Genomic DNA, 14,868 nt, shown 5'->3' on the forward strand with positions numbered 1-14,868 from the left:
ATCCGAAGTCGTATATCTTACATATTCATATTTTGTAATGTTCACGATTTCGGTGTAGGAATCATACAGACTAGTGCTTCAAAACTGGAGAGACTGGTACCCATTAAAAATAAGGTATACTTTTAAATATACATTTTACATTTATTTGATACTTCATATTACACCTCTCATCCTTCTCAGACAAAACTGTATTTACATATACTTGTTAATCCATAACAATGAGAAATATGATGAAGTGTACAGCTGAACGATGAAGACTGAGCTCCTGAATAAGACCACTGTGCTCTCATAGCCTCTCCAATCCTACATGTATTTGGACAAAATCAAGCAAATAATAAATAAGAACAAAGACTTCATTTGGAAAATGTGGCCTGATGGATGTCTGGTGCAGTCAGTCACACTTGGAACCCATATGTGTATTAGCGGCTGGACGCAGGCCTCCTAACCCCCATCACCCTGAAGGTGCTGCTGGCTATCTTCTCATAGAGGAGGAACATCAGTGCGGCGGTGAGGACAGTCTGTAAGAGTTTAGCTTCCAGACCCTTGAACAATCCCAGAATGCCATTTTTCCTGAGGGGGGTGGGGGGGGCACAAAGGGGGAAAAGAACAGTAGTGAGAAAAGTATGCTTGTGTATACATCTGTGTTCTGTAAATGCACATGTAGCATGTGCATGTGTGTATTCTGTAAATGCACATGTAGCATGTGCATGTGTGTATTGTATAAATACATTTACAGCATGTACTTGTGTGTTCTGTAAATGCATATGCACCAGGTGCGTGTGTGTGTGTGTGTGTGTGTGTCTGTCTGTCTGTGTACACTCACCTGACTCTGTTGAGCAGCAGGTACATCACATTCCTCAGGCTGCTCAAGATACGAGATCTTTCTGTGGGCTGCCTGTGCTGGCCAAACTGAAACAGAACACACAGCACAGAACACTGAAGCACTAACACAAAGATTACAGATGCAGCTTAATAACCCTGAGCTACTGTCTGAATCCAAGTCCAGTAGATATTACGTCCAATGAACAGTGAACCCAACCCAAGTCAGTTCCAAAAGTCCAACTGAAAGCGACAGAGTTTGCTACAATAGTTAGAAGTAAGAAAGTGTTAAAGTCAAGCAGTTTACATGGTTCATCAAAACAACTGTGGTAAAGGCAGCTATGTACTACAGAGAACCTATGCTGGTGGGCACACCCCAAATAAAATACAGACGCACCACGTGACTAAAACATAACATTAATTAAGTGCACCAGTCAGTGCTACAGCCTGTGACTGACAGACAGACAGACATACAGACAGACACACGTCCAGACTCAGAGGCAGACAGACAAACAGTGATGGCAGGCAGACAGAGACAAGTACTCACTCTGAGAATGGACTGCACAGTCTGCAGGGGGTATGTGACTGTAGTGGCGATGGCCTTGGCGATGGCTCCGATGAAGAACACCTCCAGAGAGGAGAGCTGCAGTGGACACAGGCTGGTGTTTCATAACTGCACACTTACTGATTATAAATGGGCCTTCTGTGCCTTCCTAGTGATATCACGCTTATCACACTTCAGTACTTCTGAAAGGAACGCTTACTTTCCCTTTGCTAAGTGAATATAGCGTAATGTTTTGGGTCAGCCAGACTTTGATCTGGTGGGTGCGGCTGATGGAGGGCCGGGTCCAGTCTGTAGGCCACGCCTCCTCCTCACCTCTCTGTGTACCCCCCTCCTCAGCTGTCTCTTCAGCCCCTCGTAGATCATAAACTGGATGGCTGGGTTCAGCACCAGCAGCAGGGAGGGGAAGGTCCCGTTCCAGAGAGCCACCGCCCCCTCATCCCGAACAATCTTTGAAAAGGCATCTGTGAAGACAGAGGGGGGGCGGAGTTTTTGGTGTTTTTCAAAATAAAAGAGCTCAGGGACACACCTTCATTCAGTGACTGACATGGAGCCCTTTCAGGCAGACACACAGCAATTCAGCACTGATACATTTGCGTTGAGAATGTGGACCTAGGTTCGAATGTGAGTGAGCTGGGTCATGTAGTGTCAGTATAGCACAACGGTAAGGGAACTGGGCTCATAACTGCAAGGTTCTGATTCCCACCTGGACCGCCTCCATTGCAAATGATGCATAATTCACTCCAGCTAAATACACTCTGCACAAAAATGACACATCAGAACGTGAAGCCAGGGTTTGAATTCATAAAATGTTTTCAGAACAGAAGTACTGATCTAGGATCAAGTTTTCCTGCCCATAGTCAATCTGATCCATTATGGGCTGGAATGAAAACTGATCCTAGATCAGCACTCCTACTATGACATGCTTCATGGATATGGGTCCAGGACTCAAATGCCAAATGAATATGACCCTGAAAATGAGGAGATTTGAATGATCTTTAGCACTCCTGTATGTACTGAACACTGCACACCCAACATGCTGCACAGGTCTTGGCCAGGCCGCATAGATCAGCACATGATGCTGGGACAGGTCATTACAATACAAGAAGCCACAGCGCACACGCATGGGGAGTCTCACCTATGATGCCAGTGTAGTGAGTGGGACGGATGTCCGTGTTCCGAAACTTCGCCCCCTGCAGCTTGAGCCGAGTGTTGACAACCCAAAGAGGAGTGGTGACAAGTACATTTACTACACCTGGGGTGGGGGGGAGAGAGACAACAGACAACACACTTACATACTTACAGGAGAACTATACCTGCTCAACTGATTATTTCATGAAATAGGCACATTACAGACAGACTACATTCTTATAGAACCATACCTGCTCTATTGATTATTTTGATGAAATGGGTATGACAGCCCAAGCACGTTAAAGAAATAAGCCTCTAAAGAGCTGTCGGTCTCTGTGTCTGTGAATCTGTCCTCTAATGACCCAGTCAGTGGTGGCACTCAGTGAGTCACGGTACCAGACCACTGGTTTACCTGCGGCAATGCCTAGGAGCAGGTCTCGGCCCGGGGTTGAGCTCTGACCCCTCAGCCAGGTCGCCTTTAAGCTGTGGAAGCAGTAGAAGTAGACGAAGTTGGAGCAGCAGAGGCTGCAGATGACAGGAAACCAGCCTCGGTAGGGAGCCAGGCTGGAGGGAGGAGGAGAGTCGACATTACGTGCAGATCTATACAGAACGAAATAGTACATGTTTTAAAACAAGCATACATCAGGAGGGCTTTCGGATTGGTAGACAGGCTGACTGTCATGTCAGCCATCACAGTGCATCTGTCTTTTTCTGCACATATGCTGCACACAGACCACCTCACAGTTCATCTTCACTTTGATTCATTACTCACAGCCCTTCTTCTTTGATAATTTCAGCCAGAACTGCAGGAGTGGACCTGGCTTTCCTCTTCTCATCCACTACACACCCCAGAAAGAAGGGGGGGTGGGGGGGAGGTTGGGGCAAACAAAAAACGAGGATGACAGCAAAATTACTAAATTAGTACAACTCTCCAACAAAGATTAGCCGTACATTTTTGCAGACAAGGTACAGCAAGTTGGTTAAAAATGCACACGTAAGACAGGTTGCTCCAAAGTGGGACACCCAGAAGGTCAAGTTGGAAGTTTTTTCTCATATCCTATTAACATGTTGATGTCCTCAAGGGCACAATAAACTATTCTATTACCCTGAAGCCGCAGTCTGGCAGTGTCCAGGGGGAAGAAAACTGTCATCGCCGTCACGCTCCCCTAAACAAAATGCAAAAGGACAATATGGCGAACGGACATTCATGTTAAACTCACAGTACACATGCAGACATCATCAGCTCCGAGTAACAAAGTTATTTAAAGTTTATTGAGTAAAATGTATCTAACCCATAACCTGGTGAACCTGCACATTTGTAATAATAACTAAATGTGTAACTCGCACATAATGCGGAACAAGATCCTGGTTTCATAAATGTGTCCCGGATCGATAGCAAACTTCCATTCAAATATACTATTCTGACGGTGGTGATAAGCTAGTTGATCGCAGCTGTCATGATGCACTGCTACACCATTTACATTGTGCAATTTTTCGGTCTACTCCACCAAGCAAGCAACTTCTTTGTGGGAAACTGGCTCCACGCACCGATTTCACTGTCCATAGAGCTAACGTTAGGAAGGTCAGTTCGTGTCAGCCAACTGCAGTGATCCATCCGTTTCCCAAAACGCCAACTTAACTGTAACTAAACCACTGCCTAGAAACTGTTAATTCATCGTTAGTCTACATAATTATACTTTATACTTTCTAATTGAACTAAAAAAACGGTAACCAAAAAATAGACATCAAAGTAGAAACGGATATAATACAATTTATAAAAGATTTAAACTATTCACGTTAATCACATATGTTTGACATACCACTGCACCAGCGACAGCATGTACAAGACTCTCATATGTGAACACCTCAGCGAGTTTTTCGGAGCTCATTCTTTCACAGAAGATACACAAGAGTATGTTTCTTTACGATTTGTTTTCACCGTGGACAATGACAACGCCAACCGCTTCCCCAAATTAAGTATTCGTTAGATTTACCGTACTGTAGCATACAAAGTTAGCTAACAAGCCGATTCTAACGTTAAACACCCCAGCGTCCACTTCCTACGTTCATATCCAATCAGGTCGCTCATAGATATAGTTGTCACGCATCAACGGATTTCCCGGCCGGTGATTGGGTAAGTCCTAACACTCATCCAGTTTCATTTGCACGTCACGATGTCCGTCAAAAATTATTGCAGCACTTCACCATCCACATTCGAGGTTTGAGGGCGCTGGAGCTCTTTCTTATTTAGATTTTTCCTATTTTGTATATGTCACATATATGACTATCATTTTGACTCCTGACAACTCAGCGCTGTCAGTTCCCTAAACCTGTATGTTTGCATTGATGTCATTTGCCCTCGATAATTTATAAATGTAATGCAACACAATGTACAAGAAAGATGTGGCAAAAAACAAGGGAAACGAGGAAGGAGAAATAAAGATGAAAAACAGATTCTTTTGGTTTTCATTCTTGTAAACACAAAGCACAAGTAGTAAAATACACATAGTGGAGAATAGTTCTTTAATAAATTATAATAAATGATACAAAACATCCCTTTTAGCGGCTATTATATATGTTGAGCATATATAAAATTAAACGCGCTGCTGTCTCCCAGACAATCATGTGTTCGCCTGTGAAAGTGTAACTTCCTTGTTTCTGCAAAATAATTGCAAAACTGCATTGCATGCAGTCAGTTCGGGACTTACTGTGTGATAGGTTGAGGCACTGAATCAGTAACAGGCTTAGAAACGCAGTTTTATTATTATTATTATTATGCTTCTTTTTTCTTTTCCAAATGAGGATTTTACAAAAGTGTTTCAAATAAATCTGCAATCAGCAAGACTCAGGGGAACAAGCAGAAAATCTCTATCATCCTAGAAATTGTCAGTTTCAGTGAATAAAAATAAATAAATAAATCCAAAAAGAGAACTGACAGACATCCTGAGGTTTTGTCTTTCCTATAGGCAGTTGCAGTAGTCATGGTGACAGTTTTTAAAACACTGCTTCAAAACAAGACATCTGTTTTGAAGCCATGTCCAGTGCACATACAGTGCAGAAAATTGAATGTAGACTTAACAAATGGCTACTCAAACTTGTCTTAATGTCTCAAATAACACCAGGCATGTGTGCCCATCCAGAGCAGAAGGACTCCTTTATATCTGCTTTAGCCCCAAATGTTTTAATTTCACTTTGATTTTGGGGTGACTGGTCATGTTTTGGGCCCTGTCACACTTCTGTAATGTCCTCCATCGATGTGGGTGAGTTCTGCCAGCTACTCCTCCACAGTCGTTCCGCAGTCTGGTAGCTGACAGCTGAAGAAGGTCACCACCAAGCCACATAATCCCATTAATCACAGTTTTTACAACGCTGATTTCACACTGTCAGTAAAGGTAACCCATCACTATATGTGCAGTAAATGTCTAGCTGCGTTGGACAGGGCTGTTTTTAATGTAAAGAAACAAACCGTGATAGGGAGCAGTGAAGAGATTGAAAATACACATTTTACGCAAACTGGCCTGGTAGTTCACAAGGAAAAACATTTTGACAACAGCAATAATGATATTCAAAATTCATTATATTTACATTATTTGTTAATTATATGTAGATGTTGTACAATAGCAGAAGTAGAAAAAGCAAGTCAGATGAAACAATCAGACATCAGTATGTCAAATGGTTTTGGAGAGGAAGGAGTTTCAGTGCTTAAGTGGTTCTTTTAATGAAAAAGCAGAAAACAGGAGAGAAGTCTTTGCAGCTAACATAGCAGATGACTTTTCAGTTGTTGAATTTTATTTTTTTTAATGGCAGCAAGTCACCCACTTCCTACAACAAAACCACATGGCTTAGTTCCAGGACACCAACAAACTGCAACTCCTAGTTAACCTGTTAATCTGGTTAATTCATGGTAAACTTGGTTTCCCCATATGGTCTAAATGAAGAAAATTATATACAGTATCGAGCAAAAAATACATAACAAACCTGGAAAAAACCAAGAGCAAGTAACAATATATATACAGAAGTCTGTATATATAAATTATGCAATTAGTATATAGACTTCAGTGCATTTATTGTTACTCGCTGTTGGTTTTTTCCAGGTATGTTAGGTATTTTTTCGCTAGATATATCATTTCCTTCATTTAGACCATATGGGGAATTCTGTAACAGCCATTCCTCCTTATTTTAAGGCATGTCCCATAGATCACATATAGTCAAAATGTGATGTGCGCTGTAAGCCTAAGGGAATACCATTTCCTTTTTGCCAACTTCCATTTTGTTTTTCTTAACCTGTCCATTTTCTATATCGCCCAGTTTGGAATGCCCGGTCGCAGTGGTTAAAACTCCATCCCACTACCGCACCATTTTGAATGCACTGGGGAGAGCGCACGCAGGCTAGCGTGTCTTCTCGTTAGCGCACGGACAGCTGCTGCTGCTCCTCACTCCGCAGTACGGCAGCTGAGCTGCACGGCCGTTGAGCTGGAAGACTGCCCGTGCAGTGCGGCTGGCACAGGCAGACTGCAGGCCCCCGGAGGACCAACGAGACAGTACACCCCCCCCCCCCATTCTGGGCGATCTGCGGGATTTCTCCCCACAGCTGGTACTGGCAAACACAGGATTCAGTCTGATGCTGCGTCAAGAAGCAGAGCTTTAGGTTGATTTAGCTGGACAGGCTAATATGGGGATAAATCTGATGTGCTGTTGAAGTAAATACGTATGTACCAAAGTTTGTGCTGGTATTCCCGATGATAATCACTTTGTGACCTCGCTTGGATTTTATATGCAAATAATAATTTGTTGGCAAATCAGTAAATTACATTAATTTAGCAGGCAAACTTATCCAAAACAATTCACAATATAGTAGAAACGTAAGTTAATTCGCTTGAATAATGTGGCATTAATGACTGACCTGATTAACACCATTCCCATTCTAGCAAGGTGCGTTCAGGTGTAGGAGTAGCAGGGCCTGGATTTGGAGCCGCGTAGAGTAGAAGGAAGAGAAGAAGGGACGATGGGCCGCCTTTCCTGCATGACATGTCCTTCAGGCGGGCTGAGACGCGAAGGGAGACCGGACTGTCAGTGGGAGGGAAAGGGGAAAACGCTGAGCATCATAAGCATAGAAGTGGTATGAAAAACCATGCAGGTGGCAGACAAAGGAGATTGCATTTAAAGGGAAAAGAGGAGGGGCCAAGTATGGAGCCCTGGGAGACGCCAGTAGGAAGGTCCCGGGTACGAGACTGCAGCCACAGATGATGGAATTACCCCACGCTGTCAGTCACTCCACCAAACGCATTCCCTGCCGCCACGCACGCATGCGAATCAGCATTAATCACACCATCTACAGCCCGGCCCTGAGCCCTTCGTCGCGGTCGCCCGCTAACGTTCTCGCGGTGTGCTTCGGCTCACTCCTCCCACTCCACTCCACCGGCTCACTGCAAGTAACGTTTTACAGGATTACCGCCGTCCCGCTCAGAAGACGCTCAGACAGGCTTGCTTTTCCGTTGTCTAACGTACACGGCGAAGAGCCAACTCAAAGGAGAGTACATTCACCATTCATACAGGCGAATCCTTTTAGTGCCTCTCCAGTTACTCTGCCCAGGGGGTGGACGCCGCTTGTGAACTGGGGCCACTGACTGGCTTCTGGGAACTGCTGGCAGCAGTGAATAGCCAAGGCTGGGACCGAAGGACTGAGGGTAAAGCGCACACTCGGCTCTCCTGTCCTTAGCACCACCATTGCAGCTGACGCGTGTTCGCACTGCGAAGCGCATCAACGGTTCAGTTCCAGTTTCAGCTGTAAATCTGATGCCTGAATGTTCACGCTTGGCTCATGCAGTTTCATCCACTTTTCCACATCGAGGTTAGTATGTTTAAGGATAAAATGAACTAAATTCCCAATTTTAGCGACAGTAAAAAAAAAAAAAAATGCTCACTGTCTTCACTTATTGCTGAAGTTCTGAGTTCTGATGGTGGCCTCTTCTATGTCATGTCAGTTTTACTTTGTTTCATTACTTTGTGTTAATGGGTAAAACACTCTTTACAGAGGTTCAATAGCAGAAAACCCTGGCTTCTGTTGCCAGTACAGCAAGAGAATACAAAAATCACACCTATTCATCCCTGACTTCGGAGTAACCCGAGTAGCACTAATGCTAGTAGTACAGGTTCTGTATCATGTGCGTCTATCATGACAGATGGATGGACAGTTGCTCCACAGTTAGTGCACATTGTGTGGGAAGGAACTTTTTAACCATTTTGACACTGACAAAATGTTATCAAAATGACTTTTATATTTAAACCCCAATAAAATTCCAGCAGATTACTGACGAAACAGTATGTATTTACCAATATTCAGTACATTCTTTCATAATATTCTTTCACAACTATATCTCTTGATTAGTGAAGTGAACTGAAAATTATGAGGTTTCTGCAGGATTAGTAAAATTTTTTTATTAGTATCTAAAGAATTAAAGCATCTCACATATGCATGGTACTGGCACTTACACATTTTTCTACTTCAGATAAAGCAAGTTTAACATTTTTTTCATATTTAAATGTGAGTGCTTTGAACATACAAAATTTAAATTAATCAACCAATTAGTTCTGCTAAGTGTTAACATCTCTATTGGTTATACACAGCCCATTTTCAGTGTTCCCTGGATAGAACAAGTATTCACAGTTTTCTCACTTATTCAGTTTTAATAATCAGTTCATCATAGCTTCACATTACATTAAGGGTACACTTTCTCCACACGTTACTACTTCTGGTTTATTTTCACATCGGTTTCAGGACCCAAGAGAGTAGAAATCCAAAACTGAATTTATAAAACACAGCAGGTCAACCCTGCAACTAAGCACCGATATAAACATCCACACAAGGAACAAAAACACCACTTCATACTTTCACATCATGAACGGAATTAGGGGACTCAGAGGAAAATTCGTGATGAGTGGGTTGCAAAAGGACAGAATCAGCAGAAAAAAATGTCTGTATTAAATTGTCAGTTTACTTCAAAGAACATTTTGCCAGCTATCACACTACAAATATACAAAACAGCCTTTTGCACTGAGAACCTCCATGACTTACTATTAACCATGATTTTAAAAATACAAACAACAATTTTCTATATTTTATTTTTTAAATAGGTCTTAGATTTGTCTGTAAAGGAACAGCCGTCCTGGAGGGCGTGATGAAAATTAACATTTCACCACTTAAAAATACACATCCAATGATATTTTTCAGGTTTAATTACCCCCTCCCAAATTACCCCCTCCCTGAGGCCATCAAAGGGGAGGGTAAAAGGCAGTACAAACACTGTGTAAAATTACCCACTCCCTAATTACCCCCTTCCTGAGGACATCATAGGGGAGGGTGAAAGGCAGCACAAACACTGTAAAATGGATCAAATTGGCTCCAGTAGCTTTAACAAATGGGTGCTGGAATCCAGTCCTGTGGGGCTGCAGTTTCTGCTGGTTTTTGAGGTGTTTAATGAATTAAGGACAATCACTACTCGTAATGGGCCTCAGAAGCCTGACGTAACGCAGAGCAAAACCTTTACCCATAAATGCATTTCCGGATGAAAGGAAAATTTCTCTATGTAAAAAATGAATGGGAGTTTCACATAACTATCCCTGTCCCAGTCTGTGATTTAACCTGATGTTTAAAACTTGAACGTTTTTAATCCGGATGCATTTCTCTCTTATATGGCGCTAGATCCACTGAATTCTGATGCCGCATTCCAAACAATAAAATTATTATATATAATATTTATATCACAGCTAGCCTGGCAGCTTTTCAAGTTGTTCAAAGCTGCCATTAGTCAGCAAATAATTTTAAAAGTACTCCAATAACTTAAGGAAATTACTAACGAGATCAGCAACAGTAACAACAAAGCTATTTACAGCCATACATACAACGGTACAAAATAAGAATAATGTATAATTTATTATACCAATGGGTAACAGTAAATGGCTGTGTGTGTGAATGGTAGCCATAGACTGTAGAAAAAATATGGACACAAGTCATTGTGACGTCACCCATCGACTCCATGGACTTGGTGAAAAGCGTTTTGAAGCCCGGGGTGCCGCCATGTTGTACAAACTGGAGCCAAGGACTGCGCGGCAGGGGAAAGGGGGACCCTCATATGGCCACAAAGTCCGGTCGTCCACTAAGCAGGTGAGATAAAGTGACTCGGCAGTGACGCAAACTGACCCCGATTCGTCCACAAAATAATAGTCTAGTCCAAATAACAAAATAACTTAACAAATCAGCACATGGGGAGACATTAGACAAAGAAAAAACACCTATTGCGACTACATTATCTTGTAGGAAAAAATGACTGGCTCAGTATTTTGACTGTATTGTCACCTTTGACTTACACTGAAACGGGGGCTGAAACACCTATACTGGAGCCAACTGCACTGGCGCCAGTGAGCAACGTCTCTCAACAAGACCAGGAAGTGAACTTCAAAACACAACCCAGGTTCGGCCACTTGATAGCAGCTGGAAATATAGCCCTGTGTGATGTTGTAATTGTGTGACTGGCTGCTAACCACTTAGCTGTTAGCAATTTTTTTTAGATTATAAAAAATGGATGAAACGCATTCCTTTCATATACAAACATATAAATATCAGAAATTGTTTTGAAGGAATTGGGAAAATGCCAATCATTTGTCTCATAGTCTCCAAAATGCTAACGAACCCGAAGGGAAAGATGACACGACTTCTGAGGCCCATGGAAAGCAATGGAGTTCTAGAACACAGACTTAGAAATTTGGAAAAACAATAAATACATTTTAAAATTCCAAAAAACATACCCTTCAAAGGGTAAAGCACCAGTGACTCATTCAGTGAAGTCCTTGATTGACTAAATAATCCACACATCTTGTTTCCAAGCCCTTAATTGGCCGCTAACTGTAAGGAAACCACAAAAACCTGCAGATGCTGTAGTCCCCCAGGACATTAATTTGACATTCACCCAAAATAAGCATAGGTGGACCCAAAATACACTTAAAAGAATGGCCAGTGAAATGAATCATTTCACCCACCCTCCTAAGCGCCAACGGGTGTCCCAAAGCCCCTCCCATTCTACACGTTTTTTTGTAACAGCTCAGCCAATATTAGTGTAATCAAACTGTGCCATTCATTTCGAATGCAGCACTTAAACCAAGAGGTCCCCTCAAGGCATCCAATGCCTTCCCCATACTAGCTTCTTCTTCCTGTTTCTTTTCGTTGGCCCCGCCCCTGGCCCTGCCCACCCACCCTCCCTCCCTCCCTGCCTGCCTCACTGCCTGTCTGCCAGCCTCTGCAGCAGTGTGATAATGGTGTCCTGCTTGGAGGAGATCAGCTCCAGGGCCGTGGCCATGCGGCCCATGGCGTCCACCATCTTGCCCTCCCTCTTCTCCCGCCGTCTCTCGCGCGCCTCGCTGCGGTTCCCTCGCTCCTCCTCCGCGCGGTGACGCTCCTCCTGCCCCGTGAGGAAGCTGCGCAGGAGGGAGGTGCGCTCCTCCGCGTGACTGTGCTGCTGGGCCAGGAAGGAGGCCGCCGTGTCCGCCGGCCCCCTCCGCAGCTTCTGCCGCACCCGCAGCCGGCCCAGCCTGGCGGGGGACTTGCGGGACGGGGAGGGGGCCGGGTGGCGGGCGTCCGTGTTGCTGGGGGTCTTGGAGGAGGTGTTGAGGGTGATGGGGGGCGGGAGGGAGGAGGGGATGAGGGTGGGGATCTGGGCGCAGGTGGTGATCAGCCCCCCCGGAAGCAGGCCAGGCTTGGCCATGGTGCTCATGCTCCTGGGCGGGGCCTGCTCCGCTAACACCGCCGTCTCCTTGGTGACGTTTGCCATGTCAACTAGCGCCGCCGAGGAGTTGGCGGTGCACTGGGTGCCGATAGTGCTCCCCAGCATGGCATCCATCATCTGTGAGAGAAAGTGGGGGGGGGGGGGAAATTAAAAAAATAGGGAGAGAGAGGGAGAAAGAGACAGATAGAAAGGGGAGAAAGAGAGGCAGAGAGAGAGAAGTAAGGAGAGAGCAGTAGTATAATAAAGTCAGCTGTCAATTACATTTTTGGTTTTATAAAGCTGATGTGCGTGCATCTCTTTTTTTTTTCTGCGGCACAACCTTCCCCCCTGTCTCTGTGGCACTGGGACCACACAGCCACGTTCCCGTCGCCCCGACAACGGACCCGGCCGTACCTCAAAGTACTCCCAGGAGGTCTTGGCCTGGCCGGTCTCCCGGCTGCGGTCCTTCACCCTCTTGTAGGTGACGATGAGGTTGTTCCACTTGCGGCGGATCCTCTCCACGGGCAGGCAGTAGCCCTGGCTCTCCAGCTCCTTCTGCACGCTGTGGAAGAGCTGCGCCCGCTCCCGCGAGCCGTACATGTTCCAGCGCCGCCCCACCGCCTCGATCAGGTACACGATGGTCTGGTAGGTGAACTCCGAGGTGGACACCTTCTCCGGTGCCGCCGCGGGGAGCTTGACATTCGGCAGGGGGGCTGCAGGGAGACGGACGCCTGAAGGATCACAACAGGTCAACGAAGGCACCTACCGAGCTGCCGCCACAGCCGCGGAGGCTTCCACTGCTGAACTAGCGCTGTGTTTGAAATGGCTTTTCTGAACACAGCTGTTCCGCAGTCATTTTCTCAATATCGATTTTTCAGGTATTAAAGACTCTTCCATGCATTTGCCTGACGTGAGTATGCCAGAGTAATTTAAACTGGGTGGGACGGCAACGGCTTGAGGGATCTAACAATTAACAGGGCTCACCTGGTGCAATCTTGAAAATAGTTTTGCCATCCGTTGAGGTGGTAGATATGACTCTGTCAGCGCTAACAGGATCTAATGATTCATGAAACATAAATGGACATGATCACATCACTGTCTGATCAAAATCAGGCACAAACATTTCACTTCCAATTTCAATCTTTCCAAATGCACGGGAAGGAGCACTGCCCTCTGAGGTACTCCGATGAAAACAACTGTATAGGCTTATAGTGTTCTTTTTGTACGTCACAACTGGGTTAGCCAAAAACAAAAACAACCTTGGTCAACGGAACTGAATCGTAAACTTCCATAGATTTGTTTTCTCAAAAGCAACAGAGTTCTGATTTTAACTCGAATGACATGATTCCATTGCGCGCTGGGGACCACAAATGGATCAAGAGGCAAAATCATACACTACGACAACCACGAAAAAGTCATCGGTGTATTATAACACGCAAAACCACGTGGAAACGCCTCCAAGTTGTAGCTAGGTTACGTTAGAGATGCTTTTCGCTGGACTCTTACCGAATGACTCAGTGGCACCGCAAGACGTCGCGGCTTAGTCGAAATATGTGAATTTTCCAGCAAGCTAGCGCACAATAACCGGCAATCTGAAGTAACGGGACTCACAGAGAAGGATAGGAGCTGAAGCGGTAGACATCTGGACAGACTGTAGCAGATGATCCTGATGCTCGCCTCCAGACACGTCAGAACCAGGATCTGCGAGCACGGAACCGTCTTGGCTGATGCACAGCTGCGATGATTCGTCTTGGTTGGTGCACAGCTGCGACGATTCGTTCTCCGTCAGGGACGCTTCACTTGTGGAGAGGTTGTCCATTCTCTTACGCAACCGTGTACCTAGCTCGCTTGCTAAAATAAGTTTATTTGGTTTTAAAGTAGTCGTGAGATTTAGAAAATCTCCACAAGCGTTGCAATGTGTTGCGTGAATGCCAGATCGCCAGCCACTACGCTCTACCACGCACCGTTTGTTTTGTCGTGCGAGCTAGCTAGCGCGGGAATAGTTTTTTCTACAACTTTTTATTTTGCCTGTGCGCTCGATCTTATTTTCTGTCCACTGTCATAATTCAAATTGCAACGCAGCTTTATTCGCGAACTGGTGCTTGTTTCCGCTCCCCTTGATGTATTGTTGATCCTTTGTTCAATAAACCGTTGTTTAATTTGTCTGTTGTGGAGGTCTGAATAATGGCTGCGTTCTTGACCGAGTCTGTCTGCGCAACTCTGCTGCGCAATTCTGGGTAGGGATTCGCTGCTGGTGTCTGTGGTGACGTATTACGCAGGGCCTGCATGAACGCAACGCAGACGCCGAAGGTTCAGTGCAGGGAAGATGCGTGATGCTAAATGTAAACGGTTAGTTTAAGAAGTAATCTTATTTAAAATTTTGATTAACCTGCTAAATCCAGATAAATGCACCATTAGTAATACATTAGAGTCATCTTAGTTTTGTATACAGACACGAGGACCACGTTTGGATACGATTTTCAAGAGGTTTTGGAGTCGTACTGTGATACCAGACGAAATTGACGCTATTACACTACCTTGGGTAGTGTACCTTTGGATTTGATTTTTTTTTTTTTTTTTTTGAGGGGGGGATTTTTT

The 14,868-nt window shown here is 44.7% G+C and overlaps 2 protein-coding genes across 3 annotated transcripts; both read right to left on the reverse strand.

Annotated features, from left to right (window-relative positions):
* Nucleotides 1–120: 120 nt before the first annotated feature.
* On the reverse strand, nt 121–4,585 carry slc25a17 (solute carrier family 25 member 17). Its single transcript, XM_064314168.1, has 9 exons — nt 4,333–4,585; nt 3,618–3,678; nt 3,285–3,351; nt 2,925–3,076; nt 2,520–2,636; nt 1,697–1,845; nt 1,367–1,462; nt 824–909; nt 121–570 (listed from the first exon to the last, which is right to left on the reverse strand). The coding sequence occupies exons 1-9, from the start codon at nt 4,399–4,401 to the stop codon at nt 420–422; spliced, it is 948 nt and encodes a 315-aa protein (XP_064170238.1). The 5' UTR covers nt 4,402–4,585; the 3' UTR covers nt 121–419.
* Nucleotides 4,586–8,935: 4,350 nt separating this feature from the next.
* si:ch1073-357b18.4 (uncharacterized protein LOC797129 homolog) lies at nt 8,936–14,677 on the reverse strand. Of its 2 annotated transcripts, none has more exons than XM_064316348.1 (4): nt 13,882–14,677; nt 13,255–13,326; nt 12,685–12,983; nt 8,936–12,408 (listed from the first exon to the last, which is right to left on the reverse strand). In XM_064316348.1, exons 1-4 carry the CDS (start codon nt 14,087–14,089, stop codon nt 11,785–11,787), a joined length of 1,203 nt encoding a protein of 400 aa, XP_064172418.1. In that variant the 5' UTR covers nt 14,090–14,677; the 3' UTR covers nt 8,936–11,784. The 2 variants fall into 2 exon arrangements, with proteins under 2 accessions (XP_064172418.1, XP_064172417.1); XM_064316347.1 differs by having other exon boundaries at nt 12,685–13,001.
* Between the last annotated feature and the right edge of the window lie 191 nt (nt 14,678–14,868).

Source organism: Anguilla rostrata, chromosome 17 (assembly GCF_018555375.3).
Source record: "Anguilla rostrata isolate EN2019 chromosome 17, ASM1855537v3, whole genome shotgun sequence".
In the NCBI taxonomy this organism is placed as follows: Eukaryota; Metazoa; Chordata; class Actinopteri; order Anguilliformes; family Anguillidae; genus Anguilla; species Anguilla rostrata.